We start from the raw sequence: 19,875 nt of genomic DNA, 5'->3' as shown, positions 1-19,875 counted from the left end.
TTCTGGCACCGGCATCATACAGCCCAATTAATTAGCTATTCCAGGGCTGCCACATCATTCTTGGAAGAGTGATACATTTGGGGTGGCACCAGTTAGTTGCAAAGTGGAATGAATAAGAAAATGCTTCCATCTGAATAGCCCTGTTGAATAGAGATGGTTTTAAAACAGAATTTTTGTTCCACAGGAAATTCCTACATTAAGAAAAAAAGCAAGTTTTATTGAAGATTAAAACAAAAATGAGAATTTTTAAAATTTCCTGTTTAAAGGAACTTTCAGGTTTTCTACAGTCTTTGGAACAGTATGTTCTTCAGTGTTAAGCATAGCAATCCACAGTCTCCATCTTCCAGTGGGAGCATGAATGTTCCCACAGGTCAAGGGACTGGGGATCTGAAGCCTCCTTGGTCCTGCCCAGGGGAGTCAAGGAGTGGGAGCCTGAAAGTCCTCTTGGTTATTTCCCCCAGTTTCTCCCTTCATGATTCCTGCTGTGTTTGTTTCTTTGTATTAATCATTGAAAACTCCTTTCAGAGGTGCCTAAACCTAAAATTTCCATACTCACAGCCAGCACTGTCCTGGCTGCGTGGTGGGGAATCTGTTTCATGTTTCTATGGGCGGTGTCCCAGGGATGGTTTCAAGAGGAGAGATTCAGAAAGACCCCATCCCTCGAGGGTCCAGCAGCTCAGGGAGCCCTTCCAAAGGTGGGACATGCAGTGCACAGGCTCCACTGGCATCAGCACAAGCTCCCAAAGCACTACAGGAGCTTATTCTGGGAAAGGTACATTGTCTCTTTCCTTCCTCCTCCTGCTTCTGGTCACAGATTCCACTCATCACTGGCTGTGCCCAGCAAAATAATTTTTTATATTCTATGAAAAAAAAAAAAAAAACCCAACCTCCCAGACACTACTGAGGCCATCAAAGTGATAATGCCCTCATAGTCTCAGTAGAAGGCAAATTACTGTATTGCACTTAGTCAACTGTGCAGTGCTGCAGGAAGTGTGATTTTCAAAAACATCAAAGCCCTTTAGAAGCCTAAATCTAATTTTTGGCAATGGGTTGTGTTGCCAGGGAACTAAATTTCATTTAAGAGCTTCCCACTGCCTGATTTACTTGTGAAAACAATACTTGGGCTCCTAAAACACCAAAATTCTCTAGAAAATATCAGTCTGTTCTTTGTAATGGTTGTATTTTAAATAACCCTGAAACATTGTCTACCTTCTAATTATAATGATTCTTGGTATTTTCACAGGAAATCAAATTCCCAAACAGAGCTAATTTTGAAAAATAATTTTGTGAAGGTTGCAGTACTTTTCTCTTGGGTATTCATTTGGGTTGAGCCTGGTTTGTACCATGTCAGTGGTGTCCTGTTTTTGATAAACACAGCATTCAGAGAAATTTAATCCAACCTGACCTAACTTTCTGATCAGACCAGGTAGCACTGCCTTGTATTTTGAATTACCCTCACTTGTGATCATTTTATGCTTTATCAAGTTGACAGTTAGTCTTGCCAGAATATTCTTTTTAAATCCTTTGTCCCAGGAGACTTGTATATTTATGGTTAGATAAAAAGAAAGATCATTAATAGCTCCTTTTGGTGACTTTCAGGAATTAATTAAGCACTGGTTGTAGAATTGTTTATTGCAATATGGAGTGAGATTCTTTGTGCTACTTTGTGGGGTCATAAAATGAACCTTTCAAATGATCACTTGCAAGAATGATTAGAACCAGCTAGCAATTACTAGCCCTGAAAGGAGAGCTTGATAACAAAGTGTGAGGATCTTTTTTAGTCAGATATATAAACCTCTTGTCCAGAAAACCATTGAAGCATTTTGCTAATTCAGGAACAAAACAAAACAAAACAAAACAAACAAAAAAAAAAAAAAAACACAAAACAAAAAAAAACAAAAAACAAAACAAAAAAACAAACAAACAAAAAAAAAAAAAGGCTGCTAATGTGTTTGTTTTTTTTTTTTTTTTTCCCTCAATACTTTACCATTTCTTTTTCTAAGCAAATTAAAATTCTGGAACATTTGAAACTGTGTTTAGGGAATACCTGCTCATTAACAGAAATTAATAGTGTTTTTTTCTCTGGACCTGAACTATAGGGAATAAAAACTGAAATCAATTCAATTCAGCTTAGTTTAGTTCCCTAAAAACAGTGAAAAACTGCCAATTCAATTTATCTTGTGTCATCTTTTTTTTTTTTTTAATATATTATTTTACCCAAAGCTTTATTTGCCCAAATGTCTTTTAGAAACTGGGCTTGGAACATTATCTAACTGTCCGCTGTTTTCCTGTGTGTGATCTTTTCCCTTGTTAGCTGTATAACTTAGAAATAATCATACAGGAGAATAATACTTTGCACTCACTCTCTAACCACTAAAACCATCTCACTTCATTAGGAGATTTAATTTTAACCACACACGGTGAATGGGTATTGACTTTGGTGTCCCAGCTGGATGGCAGCTCAGTGACTGCATTCTGTTCAACCATTGCTTTAAGGAGCCAGAGTATTCTTTACTTCCTCTCCTGGATTGTTGTTTAATGTTGCAGGCACCATCCTAATGGCTCCCTTCAGTTTCCCTCTGGAGAAGGCTGCAGCGTGGTGGTGGCTGACGAGAAATGATTCCTGAGTATATTGTAACTTAGTAAAGTGTTTTGAGGCTGGAAGCAGACAGGCATGGCATAAATCAATAATAAAAGTAATAATCTGCTCCATGCTGGAGAAAGACTCCAAGCCAGAGACACCTCACCCCAGCCAGTTTTAGGAAGGATGTGAAGCATCACTGTAATACTGAGGAAAAAACCCTGCCCTTGGCTAATTGTGCCCTAGAGCCAAACTTCACATCCCACCATGGAAGTACTTAGGACCTGCTTTAGTTTTACATCTTTGGAAACACAATCAAAACGTTCCACGTTAACATACAAAAAAACTTGCCACAGTTTGAAGCCAGGAAGAGCTTTCTCTTTACACCACCACACTGGTACTGCAGGATGTTTTGTTATCCCAGAGCTGCACCACTGCAACCATCTCAATGAAAAACACTCCACAGCAGCATAATCCAGACAGACAGCACTCAGCCCCCAAGAACATTCCACTGGAGACGAGCAGCAAGTGCTTGCTGGGCTTTAAGAACTGCTGTCTTTTACTAAGCAGCTTTTTTTGGGTTCACATGTTCCACACAACACATACACATAAAGAAAGCAGCGTTTTTTTCAAAGAAAAAAATTAAAAGTCATGTTAGGTAATTTTGTCGCATTTATTTTCTGTCGATTTTAAACCTGATTATTATTTTGCTTTTACAGTGAATAAGTACAGATAAACCTCCTCTTACTGCATGATTTTTTTCATCCATTTCCCATGAGAAGTAGTCATAATAATGCTGTGATATCAAAGTATAGAATAAGGAAGGAAAATGGACATAGTGCTGATCACTACCTACTGGAAAGGATCACCATGCAATGAAAAATCTCTGTTTATATTTTATTTACAATTTTTAAACAAACATCTATATTCTCTTTTGAAGAAAAAAAATGAAACAGCTTGTATAACCCAAGTTGAGCTAATTTATTTTAGAGCCTGGAACTATTTATGTTTGAAGAGAGAGGAAGAAAGACATGTTTGATGTAGCAAACAAAGCTAATCTTCTCTGTTTGGTTGTAGCTGTGGATGCCAAGTTATTTTCCAGATTGTGATGCTGAGCTGTCTGGGCCACTTCAGCCCTTGTTACCTTTTTGTTTAGTTTGGTCTTTTGGCAGAGTATTTCATGTTTGTTAGAACTTCCCAGCTGCCTTCCAGGATTTCTTTTGGCTGAAGATTTTTATTTTCAGTCAGTGTAGCTCTTCATAACACAAAACAAAACAAAACAGGTTGGCTTAGATCAGGAGAGAAGAAGTTATGTTTTGCTTAAATTTTGAGAAAAGGTCATTCCCTGCCTCCTTTCTTCCAAAGCACTTTATGGTCCATTTCAGATTTTTTTTTTTTTTATGAGAATAATTTTAATTTTCTTTGAGTCCCTGTTTCAGTCCTGGCTGGATATGCAGTAGCCCCAGGATGTGGCTGTCACACAGCTTCATGAAAAGGGTCAGTTCCAGTCCAGAACAGAGCAGTACAATTTACTGTTGTCACTGGGAGTCTCTGTAAAGGATGGTGGGACCTGCCTTTGCACTCAGGGTCAGCACCTGTGCTGAGGAATGAGGAGCCTGGGCCTGTTTGAGACCTGCCCTGGAGCTCAAAAGAAACCTGGATCTGGGATTCTCAGCTGGCTTCTCACCAAGTCAGTGGAAAATTTACATTAAAGATTTCAGTGTGAAAAACCTCCAAGACTTCACAGGAGTGATCTATAAATTTTGTGTGATTCTGCATGTTTTATTCTTGGGGGTAATCCTTTCACAACCAAATAATCTCATCTTTTTGTGTGGGCTTCTGCTTGTCCCCATGAACACATACAAAGAGCAGATACCACATTTTTTAATTATGTACTTGATATGTTTATCAAAAGTTGGCCTTCTATGTTTGACCAAGTTTGGATTTGTTCCATAGCAGGCTCCCTGCAGTGATCCTCAAAGACCTAAATATGCAGATACATTGCTATATCTCTATATCTCTATATCCATATCTCTATATATCTTTCTCCAGTTTGGTGGCAAATATCAGATCATATAGCAGTGTCAGAGTGGAAGGCAGCAAGCCTGTGCTTTCTTTGACTTCTAGAAGAACCCTGGTTATGGAAATTAATGCTTGTGGAAACGAGTCTTATGAAAACAAAGTGCTTTAATAATAATACCTCTGTGTCTCTAAAGTAGATGCTGTGTCACTGCTTGATTCTGGTCCAGTCCATAGTGGAATTGAGCAGCATTCAGCACTTGGTCTTGAACCCTTTCCACTTATTATTCAAAGTTTCTTTGCATATTCTGAAATTCATTCTCTCTTTTTTCAAAACAGTTCTTGCTCCATAAAAAGAAAAGAGAATACTTTTCTTTGTAAGACATTTGAATTTATCCTGCTGAATAGGTGTGGTCTGATATTTTTTACAGTAGTTCATTTATGGCATTTTATTAGGTCTCCCGGGCACTTTATTTGCACATTACATTTTGGTAGCTAACAGGACTGTGCAATTTGACTTCTATTTTTATTCCTAGCCAGTACAGAAATGTATAAAAGTTAAAACAAACCTTTCTATTTCTAGCTCCTGTCAATGTCTGTAGTATGTGCTGGACTTAACATAAAATTTAAGACCTTCTATTATTTAAGTTTGTTATGTATTTAAAATCACCTTTGAACATGAATCACGAATTAAGTGATGGTGTAATTAACTAATGTAGCTAATCAAACACCGGTTACTCAGCTGAATCATTCTTTCCTCCTGCTTTGTGTTTTATAAGGATTTTGAATAGCAGCTCAGGATGAATAGCTATGAGAAAACCCAGACATACAGTCTCTACTTTTGTCTGCCTTCATTTCTGAGGAAAAAGGCTCGTATCATGATGTTGTTGAATTTTAGACACTGCTTTGCCTTTTACATTTGCTTTGACTTACCAAAATTATTGAGTTTTGGGGGTTTTTTTAATTGTTTGTATGTGGCTGTTACAGCCATTTCATAGGTATGGCACAGAAGAGGTGAATTCCTTGTAGTCAGTGGCAGGAGTGGGACTCAAGACCTTCAGCTTCTGTCTTGAAGGAGGTCCATGATTTAGCAGCTATTTTGATTAATGGATTTGGGAATGAAGACTCACTGAAGACTTAGACAAAACCAGAGTGTCTTCAAAGGGTTTATGGCAAAATTTCCCTGCTCACAGCCTCATCTTAAGTCTTCTCTGGCCCATCATGGACTTTCTTGGACCATTGACAAGCATCAAAGGTCTGGGTCTTATTTGCCTCCCCAGCCAAAGCCTGATCCTGGTCTAGTAATCAGATCTGACCCCCAGAACTGATGCCTGTCTGTAAATTTGGAATCAGGTCTTGGGATCTGCTGCAAGCTGCTACCTCGTGTATTGAGCCTAAACTGCAGGGTTTCCTGCCTCCATGCATGAGATAGTTCAGGCATGAATACCTCGTCAGTTTGTGCACAAGCACACAAATAATTAACTAATGAACACCCAGCTGGCTCCCCCATGAGCTCCTTCTTAACCCATGCCTGAGCTCAGTCAGTTCACACCTGAGCACCCACTTGGCTCACTCCTGAGCACAATGATGGGCATGGATGGCAGTTTCCAGTAGCCAGGGGCAACTGAAGGAGGGGAGGAGGTCAGGAGAAGCCGTGTGCTGCTCACAGCTGGCCTGGCCATGTCTCAGTGTGATGGAAAACCCAGCAATGAGTGAAAGCCACAACAGAGAGAAGGGAAGCTGACAGCAAGAGAGGGGGAGGACAAGGATATTAAGTTCAATCTAGGAAAGATTGTGGGAAGGTGTTCACTTAGATATTTGTAAAATTATATTCACTTTCTTCTCACTTTGAATGAATTGTTAGAAATTTGTGTTAATTGGCAATAAATTAAATTAAGTAAAATCTTCCCAAATCAAGGTTTGTTTGCCTACCATGCCTGTCTGCATTGCTAGGGAAGGCAAAAGTTCTTTAAGTTACTGTAGGGATTATTTTATAAAGAAATAAAAGCCTTAAATATGGTTAATCAACGTCTATGCAGCAAAGTCCCTCTTCATATCACAGAGGAACTAGAGGACAAGGAGTGGAATCCCATTAAAGAGATTCCTTGAATTAGCCTCTGAGTATTTCCTTCCTTTGTTCCCCATACTGTGCAGTGCTCTGCTTTGCCTCTTAAATTGTGATAGATTACTTTTTTGTGCGCATTTTCCCAGATGCTGATTATTAACTCGATTTTAATGTCATGTTTTGGGCTGAAGCTGAGCCTGCCTGCCCACACTTTGCACCGATGATCGATCCTCGTGCGCGAGAGCTTCCCGCGGCCCTGGCTGCACAGAGCGCAGGAGAGCAACCCTCCCACTGGGAGGGGAAGCTCGCAGAATCCAACCCAAGCTTCTCTAGGACGTGAAACCTCTGCATAAGAACCCCATTTATTCTTCAATCCCCTCTCACAGTTCTAACACATGCTCTCTCCCACTTTTCTTTCCATGGCCACAGTGGGGTATGTTTGTCATTTCAGGGCTGAGAAACAAATCTTGGCTGTTATTATAATCCATTATAGCTTTCTAACCACTGGCCCACATTGGAAGGCTGCATGTGCACCCACATGGCACATTTTCTTAGTTATTTATAAAATGTTAGGAAGAAATGTAATTTTCACTAATAGAAGAAAAAATTCCTTTCTTGTACTGGAATAGCTGGCCTTATTGCAAACAGATAAAGAATTGCTGGAATTTAAAAAATGCTAATCAAATACTTGAGAAAAAAGATAAATTTTATTTTTTTATATTCTCTTGGTGAGAATTTTATTAAAATTCAGCAAAAAATAGTATCTTATAAATCATTTATATACTGCAGATTTACTTTAAGATGAACTAGTCATGAAACCATGATCAAGCAAAGATGTGTCTTTGGCACCCAGCCTGCTGTCATAATGGTTCCCATAAATGTCAAGACATAAAATAGAGTATTCTGGCCTGGGTCAAATGAACATCCAGAAACAGGGCCACAAGAAAGGTTATTTAACATCATTGGTTATTATTAGCAGGCGTAAAATGCAAAGGAGCCCAGAGCTGTTGGGAAGAAGATTTACTGCAAATAAAGTATTTGATTATTAAAAAAAAAAAAATCTCTTAAATAAGTAGAGTGAAGATTTATAGCCGTGGAAGTTGCAAATGAAGATGTGCTCTCTAGGAATGGTCTAGATATGCTTTTTTTGGTACTCTGTCTTGCACTGTTCTGTCTTGTTCTGCTGAGAGGCCTTTAAACCCCCTGCAGCTCTTTCCCACCACACCACAGTGATGCTTTTTTTGCCTCAGGTGGGCACAGAGCTGTTTGTTTGCATATTTTTTCATTCCTCTTCAGCCTTACTGATGCTTCTAACCCCGTACAAAGAGCCTTGGATAAGTTTACAGAAATAACTGAGACGATAGATAAGATCCAAAATAATGAACACTAGTATTTAGAGCAGTTTGGAGCTCAGGTTTTAATTTAAGCTGTACCTAGAAATCCAAGTCCCAGGCCATGACTGTGTTTTAACTTCTGTGTTTGCACAAACTGCTCAGTGCCAAACATTTGTTTTTTCCTAATGGAAGCATTATGCTGTCAGTAGTCCCTACAGCTGGTATGACTTGTCTTTCTCCTATCATTTCTTGGAGGATTTCCAAACATGAGAGAGGCATGAAAACAGCCTGAACTGAAAATCTGAAAAAATTGGGTTCCTTTCTTAAATCAAGCTGGAGAGAACAGTTGAAAACAGGAAGGAGGAGCTGACCAAATACTGCAAACAATGTTCTCCATCAAAGCTGGATACACAGATTCCTGCTTTTCACTAATGTTCAGGTCCCTTCACTTGTTTTAGAAATATTTGTTTAGGGTCTTTCATCCTGATTTTATTCATATGCATGGCAGTGTTTAATGACCTTAAATCCAGCTGCTAAGACATTATGAGAGTAAATCATTAAAATTTTTTCAAGATCAACAAGCAGAAAAAGATGGCGTGAAGTGGTTTCTGGTGGTGCTCTCTGTTTTGTATTTCAAAGGAAGCTAATAAATAACACAATTATTTGTTTGGAGGCCCTTGGAAACACAAGATAAGACCACCATCAGCCCAGGCCCTGGACGTGGGAGGAGGGGAAGGAGACAGAACCTTTGCTGCTCAAGCCTGCCTTAAAAGCTGGAGTGACAGAATGCACTGCCCAAGGTCACTCAGCAAGTCAGTGGCAAATGCAGGAATAAAATCCAGAATCCCAGCTCCACACACTACTCTGCAGACCCCAACAAGCAGCAACAGAACTACTGTCCCTCAATCTAATTAATCTACTCAGCAATTCAGTAATATAAGTGCAAGGAAAAACAAATGTCAAGACAAGAAACAAATTCTACTGTGGCTCAGGCTATTTACTTGACTCAAGAGAAGGTGCTTTCCTGAATGAATGTACAATAGGGTCAGGAGGTGTTTTGTGTCTTCCCTTTGCCCTTTATCTGTCTGTCTATCTCTCTGATAAACTGTTAAAGGCATGTTCAGTATAACAGAAAGATTTTGAGTGGAAAAGAAACAGGTGAAAATAAATTTCTCCCTTTATTTTGAAGTGCGTGAATTGAGTATTAAAAAAAAAAAAGGAGAAAAAAAAAACTTGGCCACAAGTGAGTTACATAACTTAAGCCAGTCTAAAATTATGTGCCAGCAATTTACATGAGTTTTATGTAACTGTTTATACTGCTGTTTATTTAAAAATTACTACTTATCTTGGCGACCGCAGCAACACATCGTGCATTTGCTAGCTCTGGAATACAGGGCACCTTCATTAAAACACATAGTCACCAATATATTAAACACACAAAAAAGCCCTGCTCTGACATAACATGAAGTGTCAGATGGAAAGCCGCAACAGCAAAGACATTCAGCGTTCACAACAAAGCAGCCCTTTGGGGTGTTCAGAACAGGACTGGAACATGCTCCATCCTTAATTCACCCAACAGCTTTCAGGTCCTTTACAGCACAGTTGGTGCAGTCTACAAGACCAGCTCCTGTTCCTGGGCTCTTATAAAGGACCCTCTTCATCCTCAGCTTTCTATACTTGAGCATGTTTATAATTCAGCATTCACATGCTGAGGTGAGGCAGCCTTTTGTTCCTTCTTAAAGTCCCAAGGACTTCAGTGTGACACAAATGGTTGGTAATTTCTGTTTGCTCTCTCCTAGCACTCTCTCTCTCACAAAGGAGGCAAAGATTTAGCTAAATCTTCATGATGGGTTGCTCATGCACAAATTAGATAATTTTTAGGTCCAGTTCCTTCACCAGGGTAAGACCGTAAGTGAGTGGCTTTGTATTGGTACCAGGAAGAGGTGCAGACATCCCAAGGCCAGGCAGTGGGAGCAGCACTGGCCTGATACATGGATTTTGCCCTTGTTTTGGGGTCTGTTGACTGAACAAGGTGCTCTACCCCTCCTTACTTCATTTTCACTTTAATAAAATAGGAAAACTGGTGTTAATGTCCTCCTGGGAGGTTTCTAGCCCAATGAATCAGTATAGCAGAATATTATGTATTATTTTTAGATGACCATTACAGTAGAGCTGAAAACTGGCAATGCAGAGCAGGAGATATAAACCTAATTGATAAATTATTTCCATCATTTTGCATTTCTTTAAAGCTGTATCATGTCATCTTCTCACTTGAGTCAGTAAAATCATGGAAGGAAAAGTTTGTTAAAATTGTAAGTAAGCAAGAAAATTCCAAAACTTGTTATGAATTTCTTTATGACAGATATACTTTGAAATGAGGGGGAAAAGAAGGCACTATTCCAACACAGCTGTTGAAAAAATATTAGTTTTTCAGTTATGGAAATTTTTATTGAAACTGGGGGATGGGTTTTTTTTCCAAAATGAGGTTTTTAAATAAATATATTTGAAAATTAAGTTTTGAGTAACTTTGGGTACACCATCTTGTTAGGTAAATGTCCTTTAAAAGGAGGGTCCTCAAGCATGATAACCATAACCTGATCCACAGGCTAATATCATATTCCTGTGTTTCAATTCCATGGGGCTCAGCCACCACTGGCTAAGCTAAAAAAAAAAAGCAAAATGCTGGCTGCATAAGGAAAGGCACAGCTGAGCCTCAGCCTGGCAGCCACTGAAGGATGGGATGGTGGGGGGACCACGGGACAGCCAGGGTGCACCTCAGCACCTCATGGCAGGACGAGCACTGGGACATTGTGTGGCAAGCACATTTCTCTCTCTCTCTCTCAGGATTTTTCATGGAGGTGTACACAGAGAAAGAAAGAGAAAACAATTTCTATTTCTGCTCCTTGTTTTTCCTGTGTGGAATGTGTTTGGAGAATTGTTTACCTGGGGTGATTGCTTGGTTGGATTCTGGTGAGGATTGTTTGAGCCTGATGGCCAATCCAACCCACCTGTGTCTGGACTCTCAGGGAGGGTCACGAGTTGTTTGTTAGCTAGATATGGTAGTTAGAAAAAGAAGGTATGTAGTTTTAGTATCTTCCTTTATATCGTATATTAATGTATTATAGCACAGTTATAATAAAGAAATCATTCAGCCTTCTGAAATGGAGTCAGACATCATCATTCTTCCCACTGGGTTCACCTACATTTTACAATAACATTGGGACACTCCCAAGGCAGCTATTGTCCCTCAGGGGGCTGGTACACCCCAGTGTCACCCAGCACTCAGGGGCTCACTGACACGAGCTGGGGCAGCAGCTTGCCCTGGGAGACCAGAGCAAAGCCCTGTGATTTACTATCACAAAACCTCTCAAACTTCCCTGCTGCTCCTGAGATGGCTTTGAGGATCATGTCAGCCCATTCTCCCCTTGGAAACTCGGCATCTCTCCCTGAACTCAGCAGTCTTTGATTATTTCTGAGAACAAGCTGCCATGCTGTTGCTAGTCACAACACCAGTATTGTGGTGTTCCTGCTGGTCACAGGCTTGCAGACAGGTAGGATTGCAATTCTGCTCAGATTAAGGCATTAACTCCTCTTCAGACAGTGTGCCAGCATCTCTAAATATTGGCAGCACTCCTCTAAATGCCAAATGCCAGTGGAAGGGGATCCACATCAAGGACAGGGCTGCAATGTTTGTTTGTGTAAGCTATCCAAATTTAAATATGCCTCTTGAAGTACCAGGTTATGTCTGGGCAGCCTCCAGTCCATAGAACAGTTAAAAATTTGGGAAGAATAAAAGCTGCTTAGAGCTACTTCTCTCAGCCTTGGCTTTTGCTTTGTGCTGCATGAAGTGTGACCCAATCACTGCCCCTCTCTTGGAGCAGGACACTCAGGCACACCTGGGGATTCCAATGAAGGCAGGATTTGCTGGCAGAATCTGTCCTGAGTGACACTGTCATGCTTGACATGAATCCTTGAAAAGAAAAATGGTGTCTGAAGTGACTGCAAGCCTGTTGACAACACGTTCAGCAGTTTGAACAGGGTTTCTCCTTCTGGTTTCTCCTTCTGGAAAACAGAAAATATGTCCAAATCTGCAGCACGTGTACAGTGTCTGCAGTGATTTAATACCAGTGGAGGTAGAAACCTTGAAAATCACAGCTTACAATAGAAACTCTGACAGGCCATCAAGTTCAATGTTACTTTTAAGTATTCCTATAATTAAACTGTCAACAAAACCCCACAATACAGTACTGCAACAGTCTCTACATTTTCCTACTAATATGCAGAGATAGCTTCCACTAAAGGTGGCAGTAATTAGGTATTTAAAACCCGTGGAAAATTAGAAAAATACACAGTGAAAAAATTCAATGAAAATATAAAAAACCAATCTTCTTTTCATTGCAGCAAACACAAAAATGTTGCAGAGCATGCTGTGCAATCACAGAAACAAAGTGCAATCATAGAAAAGAAGTGATTAGGGGAGAAGGGAAAAATAAGTTGTGCTATTGATACTTGGCTGTTTCAGAAAAATGTGTTGGCAGTCAAATGTTATGTATGCTGAACAAGAAATTCTCTGAAGCCGTTTTCTTTTAACGTGAAAATACCAGTATGACACTGCCAGAAGATGAAAATTCCACATGTTGAAATTAGAATACCTATATCCTCTGATCTATTCTAAATTATCAACTCCAATACTAATGAATGTACAAATAGAGTGTCTAAAAACTATTCTGTGAATAGATTTTAGGAAATAAAGGAAAGCTTTATATTGAATTCTTTGGTGTAAATCCAGGAAATTCACGAGATTTCCCAGTTTCTACTGTAGAATAACTCAAGATGTTAATTTCACTATGGTTTTGATAGGTTTGCCTGGAAGTTTGAATCTGAAGGGCCAGGTCACTAAATCCCAGAGGTATGACTCCAGGATTAACCAGGATGGCACCTCTGATTAATAAGGAATAATTTAAGAAAAAAAGGCTGGTTTCCTGCCTGCAGACATCTGTTCCTCATTTGCATGTATCCTTTTTTCAAAATCATCCAGTAGTATTTCATGGTCTGCTCAATACTATTTTATGTGCACAGTAATATTTGCAAGTACTGGGGAAGAGTATGGACAGGAGGACTGCTGATTCCATAACCCCTGAGTTCAGCAGGAACAGGAGTGACAGGAGCACTTTGGTGAAGGTGCCCATCACAAATTGGGCTGAAGGAAAGATGGGAGAGGTCTGTCAGCCCAGCAGCACTCAAATCCCTCCAAAAGTGGATTCAGCTTACCATGTTCTGGTAGAGCTCTGTAATTGCAGTGACCAGAGCAGCAGCAGGCCTGGCCGGGAGAGCCAGAACCACTGAAACCAACCAGGAGGCTCTAGTGAGTGTCTGGTCCAAGGAGAATATTTCTATCCAAATTAGCCAAGGGTAGTTTGTGGGCACGAGGAGCCAAAAGGACTCTTTGCCCATGCCCACCTGTGCAAATCCAATCAAGTCAGTGCTTTTTGTTGGTTAGGATGTATAAACTGCCAAAGAGCATTAACAGTTCCAATTCCTTCACCTTCCCTGTTCCACTGCTTCTCTGTCTTTAAAAGGAAATTGCTGAAATTAGGGCAATGGTGACTCAAAGTAATTTGTATTGCAGTCTATTTTTAAGCATTCTTTCCTGAATAGGTTTTGAACTATATTTTGGTTTTATCTCCCATACACAGAGATATAATTTAATCACTGTGTATTTGCTATACATTACTGTTAAACATGACTTTTAGTACCCACATGGACTGGGAAACTGCGAGGAGAAAAGTTAACCTGTGAGTGATTCAAGTCCTTTGACTTCTTTGCTTGGACTGGTACCTGACTTGATTTTCTCCTGCTATTTGTTTCTAGTGGAATGGAGCTCTTCAGAAGACTTTTCTCCTTTGGCTGGTGAAATAATTACGGATAATCTTCACTCTTTGAGGTGCTCCATCACAGGTCTCAGGACGGTGAGTTCCAGAGGACTCATTTAGACCTTCATGGCCTAGTCCCCTCAGTGACACAAAGACATGAGCATTTGCATCACTACCCCTTGGAAATCACTGCAGAGACTTTCTTGTAGCAACATGTTCCAGTGATTGGGCACGATATGTCTGGTAGCCTTAATCCAAAAGTCACAAGGGAATAGAACCATTTTTTGAGTTATCATTCTCAGGAGAAACTGGGACAGACTGGAGCAAAAGCTGCTGTTTTCTGGATCACAGGATAATCAGTGCAGATCAAAGGCTCTTGAGAAATCTAGACCTAACTCTGATGACTAATACCTAAAATAAGAACTCTTTCTCTTCTCCTTCTTCCAGAAATGCACATGTTTATGGCGATCATTCTAATTTTTGTTATTTGTCCGTGTATATCTATTTTACATCAAACAGAATTGGATCTCAAAACTTGTCCTCAAATCTTTGTAGTTTGTTTAAATTGATCATGGTGTATTTAAATTATTAAAGCTATTTAAGTTGAAAAAAAAAATCTTTGTGAGGCACTGCTTTGCAGTTGTTACAGCCAAGATTTTGAATCCAGTGATAGTTTTGACTCCAGTTATTTCCATTTGCAGGGCCAAAGATATTATGTCCGTGTCTCAGCATACAACATGAGAGGATGGGGACCTGCATGCAAATCTACTCCTGAATATGCTTCTCCTTCAAGTAGGTTTGGTTTGTCTACCCTCCAGTTTGCTTAGTGATGTTGGAGTTCACAATGTAATTGTCATGCCATCTAGGAGTGAAATAAATAATAAAACTCAACTCCTTCCAACCCCCCAAAATTAGGCAAAATAATAATTGATGCATATTTATGTCTCAGCTTTTATTCTTCTCCAGTCCTTTGACAGAAAACTGTTTTCTAGTCATTAGCACTTTAAAAAATTAGAAATATTTTAAACTTCATTTCTCTTAGGAGAGTTCTGATATATGCAATTTCATTTTTCAGTAAATTAATGGATCAAAACCTGATTCTGAACTGCTACAAGCAAAACACAAGTATCTCATGTAGTTTTATGCTTTACCTTGTAGCATTATAGATCCCATTCACTGGACCACTCTTACAGTATCCTGTACATAAAATACTCCTGTGTGGACACACATGTTGGTAGGATGTAGCCTGTAAATGTTGCAGAAATATCAAAAAGAAAATATTCCTTTTCCAACCTCTGAAAGGTCTTCTCAGACTTCATTAGGGCTATGATTTGTCATTTTTAATTTTTAATCTATAATAATCACATTGTATTGTTAGTTGCTTTTCCAGACTTCGTGCTCCCTGACAAACTGGCTCAGTGTATTACAGCTCCCCTCGTATTGATTAATACAGTAAAGTGGGACTTCTCTTTTTATTGCATTAACACTAGTTTTTATTAGGCTAATGTAGCAATTTAATAACCTTGCATGCTAATGTAAAAAAATATAACAAGCTGTACCTACTCTCAGTAGTCATAATGGAGAGGGTTGGATAAATAACCTTTTTGCATTTCCATTGTCCCATTTTGCTTCAATTTTTTTCTTGTGTTTTCTCCAGAACAATACCAGAACTAGGCTAAAGAAATATTCTGCTTGAGAACAAAAGTGGGCTACAATCATGGGAAAAAAATCTACTGTGAATAACTGAATAACTTGGTGATGTGCAATTACCTTGACTATAGCCAGGTGTAACTACACAGGACTTGGCCCCAGAAACCCAAAATTTACATCATCTGGGGGACAGATTCTTTCACAGTAGCTGCCAGTTATTCAGCCAAATATCCCCAAAGAAGGAGCACTCCTGGCAAGACAGGTGGTATTTAAGACTGCAACTTTGTATGATGTGAATTTTGCTTTCAGCATATTGCATTCTATTCCCTTTTTATAGTCCCCTGCTATTAACCTTCTGAAATCTGACATTATGTTCCAGTTCCAAAGATTTGGGATGTGAAGGAAATCTTCCTGCAGATTTCAGTGGATCAGCACAAAAGCCATGGAGAGAATTCTGTTCATTCCTCTTGTACAGTATTTCAGGGTGCTAAGAGTACAGAAAATCCTGTAATTGCTGGGTTTAGGGCCACATGCTTAAGCTTTACAGTAAGACCAGCAGAGCCTAAATGCAAATCTTTTCATTAAGTAATACTCACATTAGAGAGACAAGATGTTATTTACCATTGGAGTTACTGGGGGCAGAACTTCCCTATTCACATGACTGCCTTCACTGCTGGCTGTGAAAAGCAGAAGATTTGTGCTTGGCAAGGAGGCAGCAAGCTGACATTACACCACTGCTGCATAACAAAATATGGCCCTGAGCTAAAATTTAAATGGGAATACATTAATGCTCTACCAAGTTGTCAGTAACAGCAGCCATGAGATTATGCAAGGGAAAGGAAAGCTTCAGGGCCTGATGCTGATCCAGTCCAATCCCAGAGCATCAAAGGCTGCTGACGCTCTTGGAGATGTGTCTGTGTGTGATGATAGGGAGCACTTGCCACTGTCCTCCTGTTTCCCTCACACACAGCAGCAGCCTGTAAAGTGGTGGCCAACGTTGTGCAGCTTCTCTCTGAAATCCCAGTAGACAGAAATATTTCTAGGTTTATTCATGATCAGGTGAGTGATGGACAATGACAGAAGCTGGTCTGGTTTCTGTGTCATTTTTAAGGTAGTCAGCAATCTGGAGGTTCAGAAAGTTTGGAAACCACTCGGACAGAGAAATCATGAGGTTGTTTGAAACTCTACCAGTCTGATAACACCAAAGCACTTTGAGACTGGTGAGTTCCAGCTGGTCCCTCCTGGCTGCTCACAGGAGCTCTAAGGACATTTTCCCCACACAGAGCAGTAAATGCAGCTGGCCCTGATGTCTGCAGCAGCACAGAGCACACAGGACAGCCCCTCTGCGGCTGTCACACTGCCCACAGGCTATCAGGATACCAAATGTCTTCTCTTTCCAGCCCTTCATGGGGTTTACTCTGGCTGCTACACTAAATGTAAATAAATAGGTATTTATATCCCTGGCATAGTGAGCCCATTGGAAGGAATGCTTGACTCCAAACTTGCACTAGAAACTGGATCTGTATATTTAGTGAGTGAGCAAACTGCTGGTGGCTATGAGTACGTACACGGTGTCTGCGCCAGCAAGATGGGAGCATGTCTCCTGTGCAGACAGATCTCTTAATACCTTGATCCACCATTCCTTTGGGCCAGCAAATGGGTGCAATGAGCTTTTCTCATTATAATCAAAGTACAAAAATAGCCAAGTCTGAAATTAAAGAGCTCCTTTCTGATACAATTTCTTTCTATTTGTGATGAGTTTGATTTTTTAAATGAAGACTGAGATTCTCATTAGCAGCAAGTGAGTGAAAACAAAGTCTGTTGGAGGTTGAGTGTGTGTGGGACAAACGCAGCAGGTTTTTGCCTTAGGAGTGCAGTGCTGAGCAGCCCATGGATACAGGGCAGGAACTGCCAGCGTTTGTTCAGGCCTCTGCTGGGAGCAGATCTCCAGAAGTGATTTTTCTCCAAGCATGTTTCTCTGGCTACAGGGCAAGCTCTGGGGGTAGGAAGATGTTCATTCTCTGCTTTGCAGAAGTGTAGGAGAGTTGTGGAGCCTCCTGGTGTCGGCAGGAGCGGCAGAAGGAGCATGGTGTGACCTTGGTGAGGGGCTGGGTGCCAGGACAGGCTGAGAGCAGCCCTGACTGCAGCACCACAGCCCATTCATGGAGAGAAACAGCCATGGTCAAGTCAGTCACTACAGGAGCTTCTCAGAGCTGCTTGTGAGCTCTTTGTTAATAACCATTATGATTAATCACCCAGCTGGCACAAGGCAAAGAAAACTCAGTGTACAAGTAACAATAGACTTAGAAACTACTCCTGCCTGCCGAGATGTAGAACACCTCTAGAGCCGAGAAGTACCAGAGGCAAGAAGATATTTTTAGACCCTCTCCTACCTTTGTGTTTCATTTCTGTTTATTTCCTTTGTTCAATAGACTGGAAAGACTGCAATGGAAGAGAGCCTCGGCACAGGGGACACACGGAGGCCCTGGAACGCCTCCTTCAGCAGGTCCGAGCAGCTCATCAGCACTATAACTGCAGAGGTAAGGATAAAGAGCTGTGTGGTAGGGCACCAGCTGAAGCCTCTGTGGCGCCTGTAATTTTTAGCAGTTTTCTAACTAGGTCATACCTTCTCATTCATCAGGAAAAGAAAGATATTAATATTGGCCCATCTGGAATCACTTTAGCACACTATCTCACTCTTAACCCTTGAAATTAGTTGGATGAAAATGTCTGAAGGCTGCAATGTGCACACACAGAGTCTTTCTCCCTCCATACCCTACACACCTATTGATTTGTTTTTTCCGACAAATGAGTTTCACACAGGATTCCACTAAAATGTTTCAAGGAAGACTTTTTTATTTTTTCATATAAAGAAATATTTTAGACAGTTAACAACTGGTTTGGATCAAAAGGGAGGAATTGGCTGCCTCCAAATGGAAGACACTACGTGGATGGCATGCCAATCCATAATGAAAAATACTTGCACAATACAATGGGAAGATAAGATTGCTACATTTCAAAACAGAATGGATCAAAACTAGGAGAGAGTTCAAATCTCAGCCAATCTTCATTCATGAGAAACAGACTGCGCCTTTAATAGCTCAAGAGCCAAGGCAACATCTTGGTATTCTTTTTGGAGCCTATATAAAAACTCTTGTTCTATACGGCTTGTTGAAAAGTACTATTTATTTTCTTAAAATAAACTTCTAACTGGAATAATGCTTCATTGCAAAGGGACTTACTTTAAACGGAAAAGTTAAACTATCATGATGTTTTCATTTTTCTTCACCTAGTATGACTGATATGTCAAGTTGCATCAATTGATTTAAAATCATAGAAATATTTTGAGCTAAAAGCATCTGGCTGAAATGAAAAGATGCAGCCTTTGTTCTTTATATGCATATTTGTAACCATCACACTGATCCACGGTCTGACACAACCCATTGTAACCATAGCAACTTAAACTATTCATCTATGATGCTTGGAAAGGAGATATTGCAAGGAAATGTTGTTTCTCTAATTAAAATTCATGCAAACATTATCACTTGCAGGTGGTCTTGGTACTGAAAATATAGATGATGTATTCTATCTCTTACATGGCTTTTTGTGCTATTAAAGAAGGGGTCTTTTGTGGTAGTTTTTCCTTTCTGGAGTTAGTGCCTATCTCAGCTATTTCAGGCCACCCTTCCAGTCAACAGGGACTAAGTGATGGAACATCTGAAAATATTCTTAGTATAAATTGTTTTACTGACATAGCAGCCCAGAACTGAAGCAGTTATAAACATCCTGCAGAAAATACTTCCTTTTGACATTCTGACACCAGTGCCTGCTCTTATAAAATTCCACTACTCCTGAAATTAACCCCAGTCTCAAAACTGACCAAAGATCACTTCGTTGTTGATTTCCTAACACCTTTTTCTTGAATAATAAATTACAATACAGACAATGTGTTTAGCTCAGAACATTTTCTTCTGTGCCTGAAAGGCTGTGGGACCTCACATGGGGCAGTATCACACCAGAGTCAGCTTGAGCAGCACCCTTGCCTCCAACCAAATAGAAATCTCATCATTGCTTGTAATGCTAGCATTACACAGTAGTATATTTTGGATAAATCAGCATAGTATCATCATAGGAGAACCTTTGGAACTTTCCTTAAATATATGGTGATGTCAATCCATTTTATTTCACTAATTTGGTAAGGAATCAAAACAAAGTTTGCAGGAAAAGTAAGAATTCTATCACTTTGACTCAGAAATTTTATTCTGATATTTATCAACCTCAGTGGAATCTGAGGAGTTTGATCAAGGATCTGAGATAAGCTTCTCAGAAAACCCCAAATAACAGCTTTTATTT

At 40.0% G+C, this 19,875-nt stretch overlaps 1 protein-coding gene across 1 annotated transcript in view; it reads left to right on the top strand.

Annotated features, from left to right (window-relative positions):
• The window catches only part of ANKFN1 (ankyrin repeat and fibronectin type III domain containing 1), a 60,170-nt gene that overhangs the window by 15,090 nt on the left and 25,205 nt on the right, over positions 1-19,875 (top strand). Inside the window, exons 5-7 of the mRNA XM_053960490.1 lie at positions 13,871-13,968; positions 14,574-14,664; positions 17,955-18,062. Of these exons, the coding sequence (XP_053816465.1) occupies positions 13,871-13,968; positions 14,574-14,664; positions 17,955-18,062 (297 nt within the window). The remainder of the gene's footprint in view (positions 1-13,870; positions 13,969-14,573; positions 14,665-17,954; positions 18,063-19,875) is intronic.

Source organism: Vidua chalybeata, chromosome 19, assembly GCF_026979565.1.
Source record: "Vidua chalybeata isolate OUT-0048 chromosome 19, bVidCha1 merged haplotype, whole genome shotgun sequence".
Classification (NCBI taxonomy): Eukaryota; Metazoa; Chordata; class Aves; order Passeriformes; family Viduidae; genus Vidua; species Vidua chalybeata.
This window is presented reverse-complemented; position numbering and strand designations above follow the sequence as displayed.